Source organism: Lagopus leucura, unplaced genomic scaffold, assembly GCF_019238085.1.
Source record: "Lagopus leucura isolate 7727_CA_CO unplaced genomic scaffold, USGS_WTPT01 Super-Scaffold_739, whole genome shotgun sequence".
Taxonomy (NCBI): Eukaryota; Metazoa; Chordata; class Aves; order Galliformes; family Phasianidae; genus Lagopus; species Lagopus leucura.
This window is the reverse complement of record NW_024962255.1, coordinates 11,011,823-11,033,423: the sequence shown is the minus strand read 5'-3', so window position 1 is coordinate 11,033,423 and position 21,601 is coordinate 11,011,823. Positions and strand designations below refer to the sequence as shown.

The 21,601-nt window shown below is 49.5% G+C and overlaps 2 protein-coding genes and 1 long non-coding RNA gene across 5 annotated transcripts; all 3 read right to left on the bottom strand.

The window, feature by feature from the left end:
- Positions 1-353: 353 nt before the first annotated feature.
- Positions 354-1,342, bottom strand: LOC122175455 (steroidogenic acute regulatory protein, mitochondrial-like; the record flags this gene model as incomplete). The annotated part of the gene is made up of 5 exons (XM_042863142.1): positions 354-483; positions 555-648; positions 746-921; positions 1,003-1,161; positions 1,250-1,342. Coding segments are annotated over 5 exons (624 nt in total), but the record flags the coding sequence as incomplete, so codon positions are not given.
- On the bottom strand, positions 1,343-2,576 carry LOC122175498. Its single transcript, XR_006177420.1, has 3 exons — positions 2,507-2,576; positions 2,051-2,155; positions 1,343-1,380 (listed from the first exon to the last, which is right to left on the bottom strand). It is a non-coding gene; the product is annotated as an uncharacterized LOC122175498 (long non-coding RNA).
- Positions 2,577-6,454: 3,878 nt separating this feature from the next.
- On the bottom strand, positions 6,455-15,161 carry LOC122175497 (microsomal triglyceride transfer protein-like). Of its 3 annotated transcripts, XM_042863218.1 has the most exons (18): positions 15,072-15,161; positions 13,987-14,168; positions 13,772-13,897; positions 13,413-13,520; positions 13,184-13,300; positions 12,893-13,032; positions 12,530-12,680; positions 12,098-12,255; positions 11,815-11,980; positions 11,015-11,122; positions 10,682-10,894; positions 10,371-10,585; positions 9,885-9,982; positions 9,110-9,231; positions 8,676-8,903; positions 8,370-8,494; positions 8,101-8,271; positions 6,455-7,109 (listed from the first exon to the last, which is right to left on the bottom strand). In XM_042863218.1, exons 1-18 carry the CDS (start codon positions 15,136-15,138, stop codon positions 6,959-6,961), a joined length of 2,646 nt encoding a protein of 881 aa, XP_042719152.1. In that variant the 5' UTR covers positions 15,139-15,161; the 3' UTR covers positions 6,455-6,958. The 3 variants fall into 3 exon arrangements, with proteins under 3 accessions (XP_042719152.1, XP_042719150.1, XP_042719151.1); XM_042863216.1 differs by lacking the exon at positions 13,987-14,168; XM_042863217.1 differs by lacking the exons at positions 12,530-12,680; positions 13,987-14,168 and having other exon boundaries at positions 12,893-13,300.
- Between the last annotated feature and the right edge of the window lie 6,440 nt (positions 15,162-21,601).

The window sequence follows — 21,601 nt, the reverse complement described above, 5'->3', positions numbered from 1 at the left end:
ATGGGAACATATGACCTGCGTGTGATTGAAAGGGATCTTCCATAGTAAGCTGCCACTTCTGTCTTTTATTTAATTCCTATTTATCAGCCAGGGTTTCACATGGCTTTTGCAAGCGGCTTTATCTTTCCGTTAAATAAGCAAAGCCACTGGGATATATAGGCTCCAAGCCCCCCAAAGTGGCTGCAGTCATGCTTCATGGCTCCAGAAGGAGCTATGAGAGGAAAGGTGGGTTTCTGTCTGTGCTTTGCAGCGATGCCTGCCTTGGTTCTATGGTTGCATAGGATGGGAAATCCTATCCACATGTACATATATATATATATATATATATACACACACAGAAATGTAAAGCTACGTCTCCACAAATGAATAACTGTGCTGGGGTCAGAGAGAGGCAGTGGAGGAGAGGTGCTGGCGGAGGTGCCCGATGAACTTGGCCTGACACTGTGGCAGGACGCGGTTGGTGACCGAGGTGGGGATCCAGCCCTGGGGGAGAGAAATACATGAAGGATGATGGGCGTTGGGCCAGCACGGGGCACTGCCACAGCGCTGCTTACCTTCAGGTCCATGCTGAGCAGCCATGTGACACGTGTGCAGCTTGGGTTGCCTGGCAGCGGTTGCAGCACAATACAGCTCAGCCGTGTCTCAGCCCTGCAGGACAGGGTGGTTACGCCACGAAATAGCAGGCCTGGAGGTGAGACCTCCTCCCCATAGACCCCACAGCCTGCCATTTTGTGCCCTGTGTTACCTGACGCAGCCCTGTGGTGCGGGTGGCTGCTCGAGGTGGGCAGTGGTGCCCACCAGGTAGATGGCTGCCCGCGTCCTGCTGCGGTGCCGCGTGCTGACGAAGTCCCTGCGTCCCACTGGGCTGGCAGCCGTCACCTCGTGCGTCACCAGCGTGTCCTCACCTGGGCGGCAGAGCACCTGCGGGCCCGCAGGGCACACGCATTGAGTACGGTGGGATTTCAATGGGTCTTCATGCCCACCGGCAGTCCTGCTGCCTACCTCCACGTGGCTGAGGCTGGGGTTCCAGCGGGGCATCTCCTCCAGCCGCTCAAACAGCTCACCCTGCAGCCTGCCCACAGGCACCGCCAGCACCGCCTCGGCCCGAAAGACGCGGCCCAGCCCCGGCAGCGCGGTGCTGGACATGGCAGCCTCTGCGTTCTGCAGGCACAGCACCCACATCAGGGCTGCACCCCGCGCCTTGCTGTGGGGTTTGTGAGGTGCACGGGGTCAGGTCAGTTACCGGCACGGCCTCTGGCTGCCAGCAGTGTGGCTGCTGCAGGATGCCCAGCGCTCGCTGCAGGGCCCTTTCTCCCTGGTGGATGTAGGACAGGTCCGTGCTGGAGGGCTGCGTGTCTGCTTCGGGCTCTATGCACCTGGCTTCAGGAGTGGGTGGAAACACAGAGAAGTGTGAAAAATCCACCCCCTCTGCCCAGCTTTGCATGCATGTGGAGGGATGGGGTGTGGGTACAGCAGTGCATGCCAGGTGAGTTCACCATGTTTTGGATCTTCAAGTGAGTTGGTGGGGTCTGCAGCCACAGACATCAAACCAAACCCTGGTACGTGGCTGTCACCTCCACTAGATGCTCTGGTGGCCTTTACAGCTCATTCACCTTTTAGCATCCCCATCAACACTAGGGATGCTTTAAGCTACTGGAGTGATGGAGAGTAGCCCAGAGACCAGAATCATAGAATCATTCAGGTTGGAAAAGCCCTCTCAGTTCACCCAGCCCAACCCCAGTCCACTCCCACCTGCGCACTGCCCATGTTCCTCAGTGCCACATCTCTACAGCTCTGCAGCACCTCCAGGGATGATGTCTCCATCACCTCCCTGGACATCAATACAGCACCACTCTTTCTGAATATAAATGTTCCCTAGTATCCAGCCTGAACTTCCCTTGGCACAAATTAAGACCGTTACCTCCCATCCTTAAGGCAGCTCTGCCCCCCTAATAATCAATGCATCTGATGGCTCATCCCTCCCCATCCCTCATTGCAGTGGGGCTGAGGAATGCACTGTCCAAGGGTCAGGGCCGCACAGGCTGCTCACCAGCATCCTTCCCCATGAGCCTCTGGATACAAGAAGGAATTTCGGAATGCAGGCAGTAGGGATCTATCAGCTCCTGCATCACCGCGGTGGCTGCTGTCTTCAGGCCTGGGGAGAAACATGCTAGTGACCACTGAGGAAGATGTATGCCATGAAAAGCAAAAGCATGCACTCATTTGATCTGGAAACAAGCTGCATCAGTATTGGCTGAACCAACCAGGTCCCAGCTGAAAACTTCATCACTTTTACAATTTTCACTTAGCATCTCTTTGCAGTCCCTCTCAGCATCTTTTACTCCCTCCTTTAGGACCCCCTTAGCATCTCCTTCAGGGCCCTCTGAGTATCTTCTTTTCAATCTCTTTAGTCTCTCCCCCGAGCATCTCCTTTGGAACTTTCAGAGCATAGCATCCTCATTTCTGCATGATTTTTCTAGGGACGTGGGGAGAGAGTGGTGCTTACCAGGCAACTTGCGGAGGTGGTCGTGGGCAATGCCGCAGGACAGCTTGATGATGGCCTGCAGCATGTCACGGGTTAGGGCTGCCAGCCTGCATGCACGCACAGCATCTCCTTTTGCCTTTATAGCAGGCATGAAGGACAGCACCTGATTATAGGAGCGTGCCACAGATAGGAGCTGGGAATGAAGAGTGCTCAAGGACAAGGCGAGCAGAAGGAGGGGCTGGAGGAAGAGGGTATGTTTTCTTCTGAATGAGCACTCACTGCACTGTGGTTTATTGGGGATGGCTACAGATGGGATGTGGCTGAAATATGACACTTCTGTGGCTCCCAGCCTGGATGATTTACTGGGGACGATGGCTGCACACCCAGATTGGCAAAGGCGACCAGTGGCACTTGTGTGGCAGTTGAAGATGCTGGAAGCCCTGCTTATTGAAAATCCTGCTTCTTCCTATGGGAGCTCCTTAGAAGTCACGATGGTGATTGCTGTTGCCATAACTCCTCAAGCCACTCCTTAATATCTCCTCACCTACTTTATTCAGTCCTAATTAGTCCCCACAGGGATAACTTCATGCCACCACCATTCCTGTGGGCACAGCTGTGCTCAGTTACACCTTACAGCTTTTCCACTTGCTTACTGATTGCTGCAGTGGGTACATGAGCATCTCCACCCACACTGCTGCTCCCTTAGCGCTCCATGCCTGAGAACTGCATGGGAGATTTGGTGAGTGGATTTGCCATGGAAATGCTGATACGTTTTTATTTTATTTTTATTTATTACTAGCTGCCTAGGATTGAAAAGCAGTGAATGATAAGAGATCTGCCCCAACACTTTAAATGTGCAACTATGAAGTAGTGCCTATCTCCTGTGCATTGTCTATCTTCTCACACATATGCTGCTCAGTTTTGTGCACGCTGTCTTTGGCATAGTTTTGTCTGTACAGAAAGCTGCAGTAGATGCACAGGTAATGTTTTATCATCCCGTTGAGTGAGTGGGACTGTGCTAGGAAGAGGAAAGTTTATGGACCTGGGTGCCAGTAGTGAGATACGCACCCAGCCCTTGTATGGCACAGCACCGTGATTCTGCCCTGACACCTCAGTCGGGTTTGGCAGCAGCCGCTGGAGGTCACTGCTGATCTGCAGCTCCACACACAAGGCATGGGGAGCTGTGCAGAAAAGCTGCTCCTAGGGGCTCCCTGGGGTTGCCATAGGTTTAGCCTCTTGCTGCGGCCCTGGGAGCTGAGCAGCTGCTGTCAAGTGGGAGCACCTCAAGCAATAGGGGAAGCTTGTGTTCTGGCACCCTCTGATCTTCCCAGCCATGCCTCTCCCCTATTTCTGGATTATGTTCTGGACACCCATCATTTCTGATTGTAAAGCTTTAGGACACTCTTGGGAGGGCAGTTGCTCCAGAAGATGCACTACAGCAGCCAAGCAAATAGAACTGAAATATGTAAAATGCCCAAATCCTGATGAGGAGCTGGTGATAATTTGACCCTCCCTATTTTTGCCCTTTCCCCAGGGAGCAAGTGGGGCTCAGAGGAAAATGAGGCTTAGTACTGCCTCTTTTCTTATTCAGCCATTGGCTATCAGCAGCTTGGCAGCAATTGGAGCAGTACAAGGAGATAGGGGCTGCTTCCTCACGGTCACCCGGATCCCCCTGTTCAGAGCCGAGGGCAAGACCCGGGTCAGATTCTTTCTGTGTCCTTGAGGTTGGTTCTGTATGAGATTGTCCTGTAACCAGCAGAGCCTTGGTGTAGGGAAAGCTTAGTTCTCAAGCCAAGTCTTGGATAGTCTCCAATACCTTTGCAGAAATGGGAAGGAGAGAATAAGGCAGCATCCCCTGCCTTGTAGAGACCTTCTGTAGGGCTGCTCTCATCCCTAAAGGTGCTCCAGGGGTTGGTAGAAGCAGGAGGAGCCTTGTGTCCCTATCTCAGCCTCATTGCAGTATTTAGCTATGCATCTCTGGGGATCTCTGAATACAGAACTAAAAAGCAGATCTCTGGGAAGCATAGCTTTGGGGTGGCATTGGTCATGCTGTGCTGGCTGGAAGTGTCTATGGGAACTGCTCTTCACTTCTATGTCTGGTAATGTTAAAAGTCAAAGAGAAAATACAAAAAAAAAACCACATTGCTTTCGTTTCTGTGCATAACCTAAGTGCATAATGTTAGTGCCTTCAGGGAGAAGCAGACAAACCCAGGAGACTGTGCTACTCTAAACCTCATTGTCACAATCCCAGAGTCCCTTTTTTTTTTTTTTTTTTTCTGAAAAGCGCATTTCCAAATAGAAAGAAGGACTGAGATATTTCAAAGGCATATTCTTATCAGGAAGGAATGAAGTGCTGCTTTCCCTGGTGAGCCTCCCTGTAGTGCAGGAGAGGTGTTCTGTGTTTGTGCCTGATAACAATCCAACTTGGGAGGAGAAAGCAAAACAGCAGAACAATATTTACTTCAAAATAATTGTGATTTTCATAAATTGTCACCAAAAGATCCCAAATATCAAGAGAAAGGGAAGCTGCTGTATCACTTTGTTGCTGGAACACTGCCTTCAGCACGTGGGTTTGAGGCTATCCTATCTCCATCCGCTGCCCTTAGGAGCGGAGAAGGGGAACTGCTGTTCAGATGATAAGAGGGGCCAGAGGCTTCTCTGTTAGTATGTAAACTTTGGATCAAAAAGAAGACAAGAGGCTCTAGGCAGAAGCCATCACTCAATAGGTGGATTTTTACCCCTCATGTGCAAGCAAAATGCCGGTCTACTGGTATTGTCTGGCTTCCATAAGGAGGAAGAAAGGGATGGGATGGCGATGTGACCCCAGTGGTTTGACTTTTCCATTTCTGATTGAATAATGTCTGCATTGAGAGATGATTGTCCAGCACCAACAGCCTGTAGTACTTGTCCAGGCTTTTTGGGAAGACCTCAGTTTCAGAAAGGACCACTTCAGCTTCTTGATCTCTTGCCCTCTGCACCTAAGCCCCAAAACTACATTTGCCCCATAAGATGGACTAAACTACCAGTAATTCATTGCAAATGCTCACAGGATGGAGAATTTCCCAAACATTTTGGCAGCCTGTACTCACAGCTTGAACCACATGGTTGCCCAGCTGAGTTTTTCTGACTTGAGACAAGTTCTGCATGCTACCTATGCTAGGGTCAGTGTTTTCTTCCTGTGTCTTTGTCCCGTGCAGTCTCAAAACACCCAATTCTTCTCTCTTCCATGCTAAAATCTTGTGTGAGAGCAGGAACTGTTGGTGAGGATCACCATACTGAGGGGGATAGGCAGAGCTGTTATGGATATGCCAAAGGTCATGAAACATCTCATGGCTCTTTTTTCCTGCAGCCACTCCCTGCTCCACAGCCCCCACCCCATCTTCTGATTTCCCCTATTTGTTCCCATTTTTTTGGCTCTGTCTTTATCACATTTCTCCCTGCTTTGAGATGAGGACTGAGACTGCTGGTCTATCCTACAGACGGTGTTTGCTGTTGGGTAGACTCTCTGCGTTTAAAGTTTCCTGATGGTTTTTGTCCAGCTTTCCTTAAGCTTTATGGGTCACATTCCTCTGCTTTCCTTCTGTATCTTCGTGCATCAGTCACAAATCTGACCTCACTGATATCCCAGCAGTTCCCCTCCTGGGCTCATCCCTGCTGCCTGCTGTGACACTGGCCATATCCCTGGCAACAAAGTGCAGCTTCCTGGCAGGAACAACGGAGCAGGTCTAAGCTGTGATAGAGCTGGGTTGCCTTCATATGCAAATAGATGCAAACACACTCAATTACACTAGAAAGAACATACAATAATTGGCAACAGGTTATGCAGTGTTTGGTCTTGCTGTGCTTTCTCTCCCTGAGGATTATTCTGGGATGAATATCTATGTGGCTGTGTTTAAGAAATAAAAATAAATAAAAAAACCAAACAAAGGAAAGAAAACCAACTCGCACCTCCTCCAGAAATGTGTTTATTTTCCATGCTCCTGGACTCTTTGGCAGCCTCAAAACTGTGCATTAATGTGTGGTGACGTTATTCACTCCCTTGTGGGCAACTTTCTCCTTGCCAGCTGCAGATGTGATGTTCCATTCCAAATGTTTAATAAATGGACGGACTATCAGACTGTAGCATGCTTTTTTGGGCTATCAGAAACTTATTTGCAAAAGAAGGCTGTGTATCACAAGGTTTGTTATATGGATTTCTCTAGCTTCAGACAATGCCCGTGAAGGAGAAGAGTTCAGGTTGAAAAAACTAAAAGGTGAAAAGATCCTGGCTCCAAGCAAGGGGTGCCTCTTGCTGCCCTGCAGCAGTTCCTCTACCTCTTTTGGTGCTTTCATTTCACTTTTTTGTTTTGTTTTGTTTTGTTTTTACAGCAATCTGGTTGTGGCAGAGATGGGCAGAGGTTTGGCCGGCTCATGGAGAACCAGGGTGCATGGCAGGCAGGGATATGGTAGCCCTGTCCTGTATGTTCTTGTCTCCTACACTCCCTCTTCTGCCATGAGCAGCAGGTGGCACATGTCGGAGTTGGCCTGGTGCAGGGCAAACTCCCGGGCAGGCATGGTGCCCTGCCGGCCTTTTCGGACAGTGCTGCTCTGGTTGCCAGCAAATGTGGAGATGGTGAAGATCTCTCTGTTAGAACAAGGGAAAAGCAGGAGGTCAGGAGGCTGTGATGGTGGTAGAGGACCTTATCCACCTACCAGGCTGGCTATTCACACACCTATTTGCATGCAGGACCTTTATCTCCCATTAATTCCCTCTGGTCCCCAAGAAGTCCTTCTCCTTATAAAGCACACAGTCATGGAATGGTTTGTGCTGGAAGGGACCTTAAAGATCATTAAGTTCCAACCCCCTGCTGTGGCCTGATTGCCCTCCACCAGATTAGACTAACCAGGGCCCCATTCAAACTGAACTTGGGCACCTCCATGATGGTTCTAGAGGAAGCATGTGATTGATGAGACCTTTCCCTGCCCTGCAGGATGAGGGAGGGGGATATGGGGTTTGCTGTCCATTGCACAGATCCCTTGTGTGGATCCCTCACTGGCTGGGTTGCTCCCACCCAACCTGTGATAAGAAGTGCAGTAGCTGGAAGAGGGTTTGCATGGGGCTCTGTGTGACACACTGCCATGCCACTGTTCTCACCAAGACTGTCCAAATTCTTTCTGGACAATGTTTTCTTGAATGTAGTGTCTGTATTATTGCCTCATAAGACATTTTCATTATATACATTAATCCTTATATATGTTAAACCTGTGTTATGCAGCCATGCATTAAATCTTTGTTATTCTCCCAGCCTTTGGCATCTGCTTTGCGAGTGGATTTCCTTCAATCTCTTTTTTTGTGTACAATGTCTTTGATTCTTGAGCGTTTGGTGCCTCCAGTAAAAGCTGTCAGAGGCTGTTATATTTCAAGAGTGTCCATGAAGAAGAACTGCTGCAATGTCTGGAGTCAAGGGATAAGTGGCAGAATAAGTGGTTCCCACACAAAGCAGACTTAGCACCTCTTTTTGGTGCTGAGGACAGGTATGGTCTGCACTTGGTGAAGAGCTCTGTCAGCCACTGTGTGGGATAATCACTGACTGGTACTACATGGGCCCCAACTGCAGCCTGCATCCAGAGCTTACCTGTAGGGCACCTGCCCCTCCCTCAGCTGCAGGCACATGAGCACAGGGCTGCTGGAAAACCTCAGGATGGTGTCCAAGTAAATCGAAGTCTCTGCCTCTATCTGGCTCCTCAGGGTGGTTTGGAGGAAAGGAGCATCCAATTCTGCCTGGAAATCAATGGTGAGGCTTCCCCTGCAAGAAGGGAGAGTGAAGATCTGGCACTGAGTTCTGGGCACTGGACAACTCCACAAACCCTTGTCTTGAGTGATGGAATCCCTGGACCTTCTCACCTGGTGTTAACACTGGTCTTCAGTTCCTGCTCCCAGATGTTCACATCCACGTTGGCTGAGATATCAAGCCCAAGTCCACCCTGAAGTTTGACCACTGCCTGGAGACCAGACTGCAGAGGGATGACCTGGGAAATGGAGAGGATTTTACAAACCGCTGGAGACCTGTGGCAGTGCCATCCTGATCTGAGATGTGTAGCCATGGTGGACAAGTATCTACCAGCAGGTTTTAGGTGTGGGATTCCCTAGGCATTACCATGGACCTGCCTTGAGGCCAGTATTGGGAAAGACAGTTCATCCCACCAGTACCTGGTGATGGTCCATTAGCAGGAGGTTCCCTTTGACCACACTTGTGGGTTCCCCACTGCTCAGCAGAACCTTGGCCATTAAGTCTGTATATCCCTGGAAGAAGACGATTGGCCGCAACTGGACATCGAAGAAGATGGCAGACATCCCAACCATGAGCTCTGGCCCCTCTTCCCCTTCCAAGGTGTTTTCTCCCAGCATTGACTCCATCCCTTGTGCTTCTATAGTGACCTAGACCACAGAAATGGAGACATGAGCTGCACAGGGCATGACTGAGGGGTCCATTTCAGGCACCGTGATGCTATTTGAGCTGCTACCCTTGGCCAACCCTTTTGGGTAGGCAATCTTCTTCAGAGCGTGGCTACCCATCAGTGACTTCTGCAGCAGTGGGGTCCTCTGGGTAGAGTGGTGAAGCCAAACCCACTGCTGTCTCTTACCTGAGCTGCACGAAGATGCCAGTCATGGCTGAGCAGTGAGAAGTCGGAGACGCTCTTTCTCAGGAACCCACTCTCCAAAAACAGCAGGTCCAGCCCGAAGGTGGAGAGCAGTTCCTTGGTGGCTGAAAGACAGAGCTACCTGATGAAGCTAAGTTATTCAGGGAGGAAATCTCTGTGCCATCTCCTTCCATTCTGGCTATAAGCAAGGGATGAGGCAGTGCAGTGTTTTTCTTGCATATGTTGAATATTTTGCCTCCCCGTGTCCCCTACAAAGCTAGGCTGAGATAATTTGAAATGGGGGCTGAAGGGTGAAGATTTAGGCAGATATTTAGCAAGCATGAATTGCTACAGTTTCTCTGAAGTTTGATGATTTTTTTTTTAATCTCAGTACAAGAGAGCTTATTAAAAGCTCAGTAAAAGAGCTTATTAAAAATACTGAAAGAACTAAGGAATGGGGCTAAATATTTTGACTTACCAGGGAGATAACTAGCTCCCACCTACAGCCTACTCCTGGCTTCCTTTCCAGCTGATGTTCCTCTTTCAAATCAGCAAGATATGGGAAAAGATATGGTGTGGTCTAACCCACTTTCAGCTCAAAGCAGGGGCATCAGAAGGAGCCAAACTTCTGGTAGTAGCAATTGGCCAACTTTGGGTGGTGCTGGAGACTGCTCAACCCAAGATTTTGGGGGTGTTTCCTGAAAGCTGAGGCCTCTGCTGCAACCTGCCCTTCCCCACCAGCCCTCCTTTGCTGGAGGAAGTGTCTCTGTGATGTCACCTGTCAGAGGTCCTGAGAAGGAGGAGGAGATGCCAGCTTTCGAAAAGTGGTTGTAGTTGTTTATCCGAGGGTCTCTCATGATGTCATTCATTATCTTCCTGGAAGCAAGAGGGATATGGTATGAAAAGATTGCGAGGATAGGAAAATGTGAGTGAACTGTACAAAGAAGGAAATACAAATTTCAGAGCTATTTGCTGACAATGCAAGCAAAGAAGGAAACGAATAGTCTGAGGCTATCCTGGAATTCCCCTCTCCTCTATAAACTAGGATAAACCATCTGAATATTTGTGTGCAACTTCTGCTTAGCTCTGAAAACTGTTAGTGCTGGTTTGTTCTGTGCAGATAGAGAGATTAATGTGGTTACACACTGTGTGCTGCACCACAGGCCACAGTGTTGACCTCCAAGGTCTGCTGAAAACATGAGTCTGGATCCACAGCTCAAAAGCTACAGCTGAAGTGTTGGGAAGGACAAAAAGCAAAATCTACCTTGCTGGGTGGTGGTTGGCATGCAGGCTGCTCTGCACCTTCAGCAACAGGAAAGTTGCTGCTTCTGTTCCCAGCTGGTGAGCAGCCAGCAAGATGTTGATGACATCCATGGGCAAGGGTGTGTTATCCAAAAGGATTTCTGCAGCAGCCAAGCGGCACGTTTTCTCGTAGCTCTTCCTCTTCTCATGGAAGATCTTCCTCATTGCTCTTTTCACCTGATGTGAGATGGCAGTTTGAGAGGCAGTTTGAGGTCCTGGCATGCAAGTGGTGGCAAGGACCCCAAGGGGAAGACAAGCTTGTATGTTGGGTACCTCGCTGGTGATGTGCTGGGCAGGGAATTGCCGCAGGGAGCTGATAGCTGCAGCTGCCACGGCTGTAGGACCTTTCTCTGCATGCTCCAGGAGGGTGGGGATGGTGCTGGGGAGCTGTGTGTTCCCCAGGGCCAGCAGGTGGGTGACTGCCTCGTGCTCCTTCTCGGCACTTCTCAGCCCCGTGAGGATGGTTTCCATGCTGTGCTCCACCTCCTTGTTGGGTTTGACAAGGGAGCAGAAGTCAAGGAGAGTGAGGTGAGGGTGAGGGGAAGTTTTGGTAACCCCAAAGGAGCTGGAAGGCTGAGGGACCTGAGCTGAGTTTGCAGGACTCACCTGCAGCCCACACAGCTGCTGCCGGCACAGCTTGCCAACCAGAGAGCCCAGGGCCACCATCCCTGTGTCCCGGACCTCAGGTACCATCTGCTTCCCATCCAGCTTGTCCTGGGCAGAGCAAGGAGCATTATAGAATGGGAGAAAATGGGGCAAAGGAGAAAGGAGGAGAATGTTTCAGCTGTTATTTCAAAGCATTTATCAGGAAGAAAGGAAAAGCTAGTTCTTACCTGCCTTTAAGGGAGGATGTGCATGGCTTGGCGGGTTAAAATTTTTCAGTAGCTCTAATTAAGCTTTCAATGTTTGTAATACATTGACATAAAACACTTTCTGCTGAATGCTTATCCTCTGAGGAGCACTACTCTCATTGGCAGCATCCCATTAAAAGCATGTAAAACAATCATATAAATAGGAAGCTCTATTTCTACAGATATATTTTAGTCTATAGAATAAATCTATGTATTGATATTTTTTTGCCATTCCTTCTGGACTGAAAGGGTAGGAGGACCCATCCTGGGCTTTCGAGGGGTAGGCTGAGGGAAGCTATGAAAAGTCAGTTCTCAAAGTTGTGGAGAGACAGAAAATTTACTTTGTTGTCTGATGATATGATGTCACCAAAGCCTTTTGAGAAGTTTTCATTGGCTAACCTTGCTTTTAAGGAATGAGTGTAGTATACTGGCTGAAAACTGTACATTGTGCCTATGGTGGGAGGCTTTGCCAGGAAAGCTACGAGAGAAAATTGGTGGGGTGGGCAAGATTTAATGTTGGGCTCAGGCCTCTCTGGAGGGAATATCCCCACCTACCAGCACCAAACGCAGCAGCTCTTTTGTAGGCCGGGGAGAGAAGGCTGCTGCGTACAGGAATGTCTCCAGGAGGGACCTGGGCTTCTTGCTGAAATCCAGGAAGTCTGAGAGAGCTGCCAAGGCTGGCACTGACTGCGCCGCCACTGCTGCCTCTACCATGAAGGGACTGGGGCAAGAGGAGCGAGATCAGTGGTGCCATCAGCAACCCCGCGTGCTGTGGTCCTGCACAGTATTTACTGGTGCAGAAAGCCCCTTTTGGAGGGCTAGCTATGGGGAGCCTCACAGTGTCTCCTCAGGTGCTCTCTTCAGCAGCTGCAGCACATCTCTCTTCTTGGCACCGCGCAGCATCTGGATGAACCTCTGGAACTGCCATGTAGTTGCTGCCTTCGAGATGTCCATTTTGACACGCCGACTGTCAAAGGTCTTCAGATAGGCTCTCAGCTGGAAGGACAATGTTTGGTGGAGTTCAGCCACTTCCTTTTACATCTTGGATTATGGAATCATGTTTATACTTCAGGAAACATTTAGGAGTGGAAGTGACCCTATGGGATGTATGGGTCCTTGTCAGTGCGACTGGATTTCCTGAGCTCAGATCTGCGATGTGTTTAAACTGACTGGATGTGTTAGCTGTGTACGATATCAATGGTTTGACCTCATATCCCACAGCCAGGGGCTGAACACATGGAGGGTTATGGGGATGCATAAAGCCACCAACCGAAGGGCAGTGGGTGCAGCCCCTCCTGAAAGGCAGACTGGCTATTGCCAGGGGCTGGTGCTGTCCCTCCATGCCAGCCAGCATGTTCTCAAGGCTCTGTTCAGCTGCCCCTGAAGGACTGGACGTTGAGGACACCAACTTGAGCTCCTGCCTGTTGAGACAGAGGAAACCATTGAGAGGTACTTCATCCTTCACACCCTTGTTTGGAGGATGGTTGGGATCATGGAGGTTTGAAGAAGGAGATGCAGCTGAAAGCTATCAAGAGGTGTCTGATGTGGCCTCCATGAAGAAAATAGCTTTATCTCCATAGATGTATGTTCATCATGTGCCCAATTCGGGATCTTGCATGGCAACATCACTCACCTTGAGCTGATTTTGACTCCAGTGGTGGACCTCAAGACTAGGGACAGTGCGTGACTCTCCTCTGCCAGCACTGACTGCAGCAGGCTGTCCTTCACCACGTAAAGGCTTCTGCTGTAGGGCTGCCACTGGATGCCAAACATCTGTAAAAAGGGAAAACAAGAAGGAAAAGAGATCAACCGTTCCTCTCGCCATCTCCCAGCTCCTCCCACGCTTTTGAGCTGGAAGTGCTGGGCAAGCTCTCATTGATGCTAGCCATAAGCTGAGCCAACACCACCACAGAAATGGACTTGCTTTGTTCACGGAGGCATATCCCATTTTCGGCTTTGTGCAGCTGAGAAGATCTTTTGTCTTTACTATGGAGTGGTTGGACACGGTGTATGTGACCTGGCAGCTTCCAGAGGCATCTTCCTGAAACACAGATAAATCCCACCTAACAGAAATGCTGGTGGACATTTTCCCTTGGAAAGATGAAGATGATTTGGTAAACGCGCTCATTCTTATTGTTGTTTACCACCCCTACCTCCACGATGGTGCCGGTGTGGGCCTGGAGCTGGAGCAGACTGATAACTCCTCGCTTCAGGTTGGTGATCAGGGTGCTTTCTGTTTCATCCCCATACAGGGCTTTGATCTGGGAGGGAGAGACCTGGCATCAGGCTCTGGGAATGGCTCTCCTTGTAGAAAGGCATCTCCCCTGCAACCCAAAGTTCACATCCCAACATTGGGACCATTTTGGAGGATGAGGTAATACTGGACCACAAGAGCTCTGTACTGCTGCACCCACCACCTCGTTCTCCCCCTTGTGACCTGATGGGAATACAGAATGAGGAGCTCCAATGGGCTCCATAGCCAAGTAAGTTTTGCAGAAAGCCTCCAGCTGACCTTCCCACTGCTCCAGGAGATGAAAACTGGCTTTTCAAGATCTGACTGTAGTTTCTTGTTCAGTGCAATGTCCATGGGAGGACCTCCAGCACCCTCAGGCTCCTGCTGGGCTTTCAGGTCTTGGATCTATGACAGCAAAAGGCAAGGATGTCTGCTGTGAAACTGCTATGCATTTTTGTGGAGGAAAAAGAACGCAACATCACTGCTTGCCGTACCTGCAGCTGGAGCAGGTCATCCCTGATGGGGTCCCTGTGGAGCTGATGTATCTTGACCACAGCCTGTGCCCGCAGCCAGCCCCCAGATGGGGACAGGCCAGCCACAGGACCCAGCTGTACGGCCAGGGCATAGTGGTAATAGTACAACGTGCCCGGCTGGAAGGAAAGCATCCATGGGCTGCCTGGGGACATGGCAAGCGTCAGGGGGATGCAGCCATGGCCGCTGGTCCCCATGTTCCCCACATGCTGATCTCTAAGGATAATTATGAGCTGCACTGGGTTCTTCTCACATCCCAAATTTCCAGGGACAATTCAGAAAGCTGTTCTGCTACACCTGTGCTGTTCTTCCCTGCTTTCCCAGTTCAGAAGTACAGGTGGGTAAGGGAAATGTGGGTTTTCGCCGGGTGGCAGCTGGTTCCTGGCTCTGTTTCCACTCTTGCCTCATAAACCACAGCCAAGCATGGGGCACTACTTGGAGACTTTTGAGTTTTTGGCAAAACTCATAGAAAGACTTTTTAATCTTGAAGAGAATTTTAAGGATGCCCATGGCCAGGAGAGATGTTTTGTAGGGGCTTTTCAGCTGTGCACATTCATTAAAGTAAAGGGCATTAATCTGGGGGCAACACTTGTATGTGATTTTTGTTTTTGGGAGAAGAGAAGCGGCTGTACTCCTCATATCTTATGTTTTCCCTTTTCCCCTCCTGAGCAGATAAGTAGCTGTACAGACCCACTAATTCTTAATTAAACTGCTGACATTGTGATAGGGTGAAATGAAGATGTGGGGCAGCATTGGGCCAAAGCCCCTCTTTGTATTATACTGATTTGCTCATAATTACTTAGGGTCACCACTCTTGTTCCTAATACACACACAATTTGGGGTAAGTGGCACCTTTGCCATAACACGTTCAGTCTGATCTCTTTTCTAAAACTCTAAACTCTCCTGTGAATCTGATCTACTTGTTGAGGTTTGGCTTTCATTTTCCCCCCAGGGAGAACCTCCACCATCCCCAGATTTTGCCATCCCTCTCCTTCCACGGTCATTTGCAGGGTCCATTGGCATGGACCCACCGCGCGATGCCCCTTACCTCTTGCTGTGCTCAGGAAGGAGAAGCAGAGAAGGCAGATGTAGCCCCCAAGTGACCACCACTCCATGCTGGGCTCCAGGAGATGGGGAAGCAAGGGAGACAGGACAGAACCTGACCTTCTCTCCTTGTCCTCATGCCACACACCCAAGGAAAAGCAAATAATTAAACCTCTGCACCAACCCCCAGCAGCAGAGGGTTTGGAAATCAGCTGAGCTTTGCCAAAGGGCGGCAGCAGGGTGGGGGAAGCTGCGAAAAGTATTTTAGGTGGAGGGAAGCCCCTTGGTTAACATCCGCTGGTGTGATGTCCTTCTTGTTCTTCTGAGGGTCTTTCCGCAGCCAGCAGAGCAAGAGAGGCATCTCTGGAGGCTGATAGGACCTGCTGCCTATCCCAGACAATGCTGCATGGTGATGATGTTAATCTCCCTCTAACAGCATTTATTTAACTCTATCAGTATGCAGAAAATCTAATTCCCAGCTTTGATGTGTGACTTTGAAGTGAATCCTTCCCTCTGCTCCATCTGTCCGTACAGCAGCTTATGACCCTGAAGACCAGCCTGGAAACTATTGTGTGGCAGTAGTGAAGACAGAACTGAGACAAGATCCCAAGCCTGGCTGTCCCCACCTTTCCGGCCAGCAGGGAGCACACCTGTGGGTCCTGCAGATCTCTGTACTGTTGGCAGGGTAGCGCAGCGTGGATGGGCACAACAACCAGGTCGCTGTGCCCCCAGCCACATGTCTGCCAAGATGAGACATCAGGTGGACTTTGGCCATGGCAGTCATCCTGCCCAAGGCTGAGCCCAAATGTAAGCAGAATGGAGGTAGAATAACAACTGCATTGAGATACATCCATTGCACGGTGCTGGCATGGCTCTGCACATGCCACGTGCACCTCTGGAAGGCAGCAGGGGACAGATTCTCACCAGAAATACCCCTGGGAACTGGCAAGACGCGAATTCTCCTCACCCTAGGACTACCAGTTTTAGGGGTCATCTAGATGCAGGTGGGAAGGGGGAGAGAAAGTCTTCCTAAGGACAGCCTATAGAGGTTCTGGGTCCCATTCTGAGTCACAGATAATTCTTGCTGTGGACAAGGATCTCATGAGAACAGTCTGTCTGCTAGCTCAAGGAGTGAGAGATGGTTGTGTCAAACCAGTTCTTGGTTTGGCTCTGATCCCTGTGTTTCCTTTGCTGGGAGCACAGGCTTTGAGTGCTGTTTTGCTGGGACAGGGCTCGTAAGGATGTGAGATGATGAGTCTGTGCACAATGAGGGAATGTGTGGGCAGGCCTGGGATGGGAGAGCTGGTCTCTGAGGACATGGGAATCCTAGGGTTATTCCAGCACTGAGCCATGCAGCTTGACTCCTGTTTGTGCTGGCCCATGGCTTCCCCACCCAGACTCCCAAAGTACAATGGGTGAAAATGTGGATGGCCAAGCCCTGATGCTGCTCTATTTGGCCTGAACATCCTGGAGAGCAGATCCCCTAGGGGGTCACTATTTGATGCTCATCTATATGGGGTCCAGATGAAGAGACCTGGTGGTCACCAATTTGCCTAGGAAGACCCTACCCATGGGAACCATTTGCCCAGGAGGACTGAAGGGACAGGTGTGTCCCAGGGCAAAGCTGAGAGCCTGATGGGCTTCTGGGGCCCTGAGCAGCCACCCTGAGGGACCCACCAGCTCCCAGGCACCAGAGCACAGGTAAGCCTAGCATTCAGGTGGGCTGGGTTTCTCAGCCTGCCCTGTAGCCTTGGTTGCTGCTCTGTCTCCCCATCTCTGCTGCTCTGGGGTGCACCCAGACCTGCTTTGTGCCTCTGAGGAGCATTGATTGAACCTCTTGTGAGCACCTTAGGACTGACCTGTCCTAGATCACTCCAGCCATCCCTGCTTCTCCCTGCAGGTGGGTTGTGCTGCCTGGGGCAATGGGTCCCCTGGGAAGCTGTGGTCATTCCCAGTATCCATTCTCCTGCTTCTCCACACTGCAGGTCCTGCAGTGAGACATGACCTGTGGCTTTCTGTTGCAAGGTTGTTTTATGCTGGGCATCTGGGTCTGACTGTAGAAAACTTCTATTTCTATGATAATGCTTTTTCTAAGTCCTTGAGGTAAAAAACTATGCTTGCTAAAAAGCCAACAAGGCAGAGAGATGCTGGAAGATCTTCCATTCTTTGTGTGCTTCTCTGAGGGTTGTTCATAGCCTTGGGTCCTGAGATCTGATGAGGAGATGCTTGTATTGGGCTTGCAGAGGTAGGAGTAGCCAGAGGACATGAACATGCACCAACATGAGGCTTTTCAATTTAGCCATCAATTTTTCAATGTGCAGTATCATCAGCAATGTCTTTGTTTGCATGCTGGGATGTAATTACCAGATTACCCTTTGTGTTGGGCATCCAATTACTTTGCTGAGCATCCCAATGTCGAAAGTGTGATGTTTTATTTACCAGTGTGGCTGGAGTTGGCTGGCTGGCTATGGGAGCATGCTCCATTAACATGGGTGACCAGAGATGCCCATGCTGGTATAGACTTTCATAGCATCATTTTGGCCGGGGAAGAACACCGAGATCACCCGTTCCAGCCACGAGCCAGACCTACTGAGTCTCACCACTAACCCATGTCCTTTAGTAAAACAGCTGCTCGCAATCCCTGATGTCACTGAGAGCATAGCTGTGGTGTGGTGATGACAGTGAACAAAGACATGGGCTGTCCTGAGAGTGCTGAACAAAGCCATGTGTGACTTTGTTGCAGTTTTTGTGTTCCAGGGCAACTTGCTCTTCAGCTGCTGCTGGATCCTCAGGCAGAAGGAGATCCTGGAGGCTCTGACACGTGTGTCATGGTGCTTGCCAACCTGCTGCTGTGCTCTGAGGTTGGATGTGGCTCTGGGAGGGCCAGACTTTGCCTTGCGTTGTAGTGGTTCCTGAAAAGCCCTGAGTGCAGCTGGGGAAGCTCCTCTTCCTCTCCCTTTAGAACTGATGTGTAACTTGTGAGGCGTGGAGCCAACTCCCACTGCATTTTATTTACATTTTTACAATTAAACAAGCAGTTGATAAGATTGACGAGGAAGATATGATTTAGGAGCCTGTTAGACAGAAATCTCTGATCTCTGTGGATGATTTACAGAACAGTAGGCTACAAAGACTCTCCAGTGTGAGATTAATCAATAGTAACATGCTCACTGACATGTCACTTCTTACAAGCGATTCATCATTCATTTAAATGCAGAAGCTATAGTGTTTGTTGAATCCTCAGCTGAGCGGTGGAGAGTATTCCTGTCTGATTTCTTTTCCCTGGTTCTTCCAACAAGAGCAATCAATCATATTTAAGGAAGTGTTTTTCCTCTGTGATCATCTGTCGTTTATGGGGAAACAGTATCCAGGGGCCTTAATTATTTAATCCATGTTGCTTTCTTCCTCCACATGTGAGGTCTGAGTGCTGAGCAGGGGAATGGAGCCAATACCGATTCTGGGCTGCACGCTGGGATATATATATGTGTATTTTTTTAATGAAAGGCCAATACTGGAGATTCAGCTCCCCCTATGGTCAGCAGAGGGAGGGACACCTCTCTTCCTTCAGGGGCTCTTCAGGAAGGGAGAGATGGGTGTAAATGATGTCTTACATCTTCCAAAAGCTGTGGTGTTAAGTCCCGCTCCGGGTGATGTATCTCTCAAGTGCATGAGCTGGGAATTGAACCATGACCCTGGGCTAATACACATTGTGTGACAAAAGGTGTGAAAGCATTTGCAAATGAACGAAATCAGCTCTGCTGAGAGCAACTTGCTGTGATTAGACTTTGGAAGGGGACCAGAAGTGCTACAGCACATCTGTGCAGCAAACCCAATGGCTGCAGATGCGGCTGTGTCACAGGAACCAGGCCCTCGTGATGCTTGGAGAAATCAATGGGAAACTAATTGCTGCGCTGCAGGAACAGCAGTTTAAAATGGGAGATGTTACCACTGTTTTGAGCCCAGGAGCACAAAGTTCTTGTTGCAGCAACCTCAATCTGCTTGGAAAGGTGCCTCTGGCCTCTACCTTGGCCTTGGCAAGCATCGTGTTCTCCCAGCTCAAACAGCTGCTCCTGGGAAGAATCAGAGGCTGTCTCGGTTGTGGTTGGCTTGTCTGGCCACAGCTTGCACTGCCTTCTAGCCCGGACTCAGCTTATTCTACTGGCAGAGTGGTAAGAAGTCTTGTCCAATTATATTAACACTTACTGATCTAATTCAATCCGAAGGTAGAACGGTTGCCATCACACTGGGAGCTGTTTTCTCTTTGATTTTGCTGGTCAGGTTTGTTTTTATGGTCTATTTTACCACTTCCAAGAGCATCAATCACTAACATCACCCCAGAAAGTATTTATCCTCTAGCATGACAGTATGCAGCTTGAACAGCTGGCCGAAGGCAGTGCAGCAGGATGTGGTAACTCATGGCACTGCTCCAAAATGGGCTGGCTCCTGGTGCTCAGGGTGGTGAAACACTGCCGCAGTGCTTGTGCAAGCACTGACAGCTGGAAGCCAGCTCAAAGCATAAGAACCTCTGCTCTGATGCACCTTGGCACATTTTGTTTGTGCTGTGCAGTTAAGATCTCCTTTGCATCACAGCCCATAAGCTTCCCACTGCAGTGTGAGCCAATTGCCACTGGGCCATGAAGGACGCAGCTTGGGTATGGCTGCTTGTGGCAGAACAAAGGATGTTGAACTGTGTTCTTGACTGCTGACTTAAATGGGTGACAGGAGCAAGGCAGATCTGTAAGCAACCAAAAAACTCCCTAGTTTGGATGGGGAACTTTTCAGCTTCCTGCACACAGAGCATGCTTGATAAGAAAGGACAGCATTGTGGTACCCGAGTGCATCTGAGAATGCCAAAGGCTGCCTCCTAGCAGCAACGTGACCTTTAATTTTCTTGGCACCTCTCTGTGTATGTCTGGAGGCTTTCCTGAGGCAGTTGAGGCTGGGCTTGATGCTGACATTGCATGCACACAAATGCACCAGGAGCACAGTGCTCATGCTACTGCCACTTGCTTCAGCCTGTTCTTTTGTGCCACCTGCCCTTAAATACTGAGAGCCTTTAGAAAGAAGAAAATGAGGCTGGAGTGGAGGGCAATGGTACAGGTATTGAAGGTTTAAAAAGCAGAGGACAAGAAAAGGAGGAGAAAAAAAAATCCACTGGACTTTTTTTTTTTTTTCTGTTTTAAAAAACTGCTGATCATTGTCTGGTCTGCTATTTCCTGATTTTGAGATGTAATCATCAAGTGAAGTCATTTCTTCAGTACTAGGGGGAAAATGCTGAAAAAGAAAATTCTTTAAACTTCTGTATGTTTGCTATGAAGCCCAAGTTTTGTGTTTCTTACTTAGTGCGTACAGAATGCATAATGTGAACGTTATATCCAAGCACTCATATTTCAGCACTTGGAGTATCTTCTGTGTCCTAGACTAACTGGAAACAAGAAATGTGGTGATTCTTAATCCTACCCATTCTGGCAGAATTTTCTATAAGATGAGAACAAATGCTGTCTGCCAAATCAGAACACTTTGTGGTATTTTGAGGAGCAGAGCCCATATGTGAACAGTATAAGGTTGCATCCGCTGAGACTACAGGAAAGGAATTTTGCTGGTGTAGAGCACAGCCACCCTTCTGGACCTGCTTTACTTATAAATCAAGCAAATCAGCTGCATAATTTTAGGTTAGACCAGACATAACATTTTCTGTGTAAACCCACATTATTCTTTCCGTGCAAGAGTCCTTCAAGCCCATTTACCCTACTTATTTTTAAAGCAGCTCTTCATGTTGATAGGACCATATATTACACTGCCCCATAACAAGGGCATTAGGGACATGGAGGGGGAAAAAAGCTCCTTGGAGATCCCCTCCAGGCTCCCTTTTGTGCCATAGCTCCATCCTCTCATTTCCATAACACCCACAATCACACCTATACATAAGGGCTTTATTTTGGACCCAGTGTTCTCACACTGAAGGATTACTGCAGGGTCTCAGCTCTCCAGTTGCCACCAGCCCACCCCCAGCTCCTGACCAACCTCTGTGCATTTCACAGAGCTATAGAATGGCTTGGGTTGGAAGGGACCCTGAAGCCCATCCAGCTTCAATCCCTGCCGTGGGCTGGTTGCCCCCCCCCAGCTCAGGCTGCCCATGGTCCCAACTTGGCTTTTGTCCTTATGCCACTGTTGTCCCTTCCCCAGTGCCTCTTCTTCCCCACCCATGGGTTTGTAGCCAGATTGAATACTCCTTTCTACCTGTGTTCAGTCCTGTTTTGTGGCATGATGTGAGAATGTGTGTAAATCTGGGCACCTGTGGTGATGCATCCTAACAGTTCCTAATCTGGCCTTTAAGGAATAAAGAAAACAAGCCCAAATAAGACTTCCTATCACACCCTTCAAAGTAAAACACTACTATACTTTAAAAAATAAAAAATAAAAAAGGGTTGCTTTCCAGGCTCTGATGCTTTCTGGAACTTAAGAGAGCCGCGGCGCCGCTCAGGCTTTAATGGCAGGGCGCGGCCTGCAGGGGGCGCTGTGCTGAGGGCGGGG

What these genes read in the sequence shown, in the direction of transcription:
- LOC122175497 (XM_042863218.1), bottom strand. Translation starts at nt 15,138, where the DNA reads ATGGAGTGGTGGTCACTTGGGGGCTACATCTGCCTTCTCTGCTTCTCC. An exon ending in CTTCCTGAGCACAGCAAGAG is followed by an intron (nt 14,169 to 15,071) that starts GTAAGGGGCATC and finishes CCATGTCCCCAG; the next exon opens with GCAGCCCATGGATGCTTTCC. An exon ending in GCCAACCACCACCCAGCAAG is followed by an intron (nt 9,983 to 10,370) that starts GTAGATTTTGCT and finishes TCTTGCTTCCAG; the next exon opens with GAAGATAATGAATGACATCA.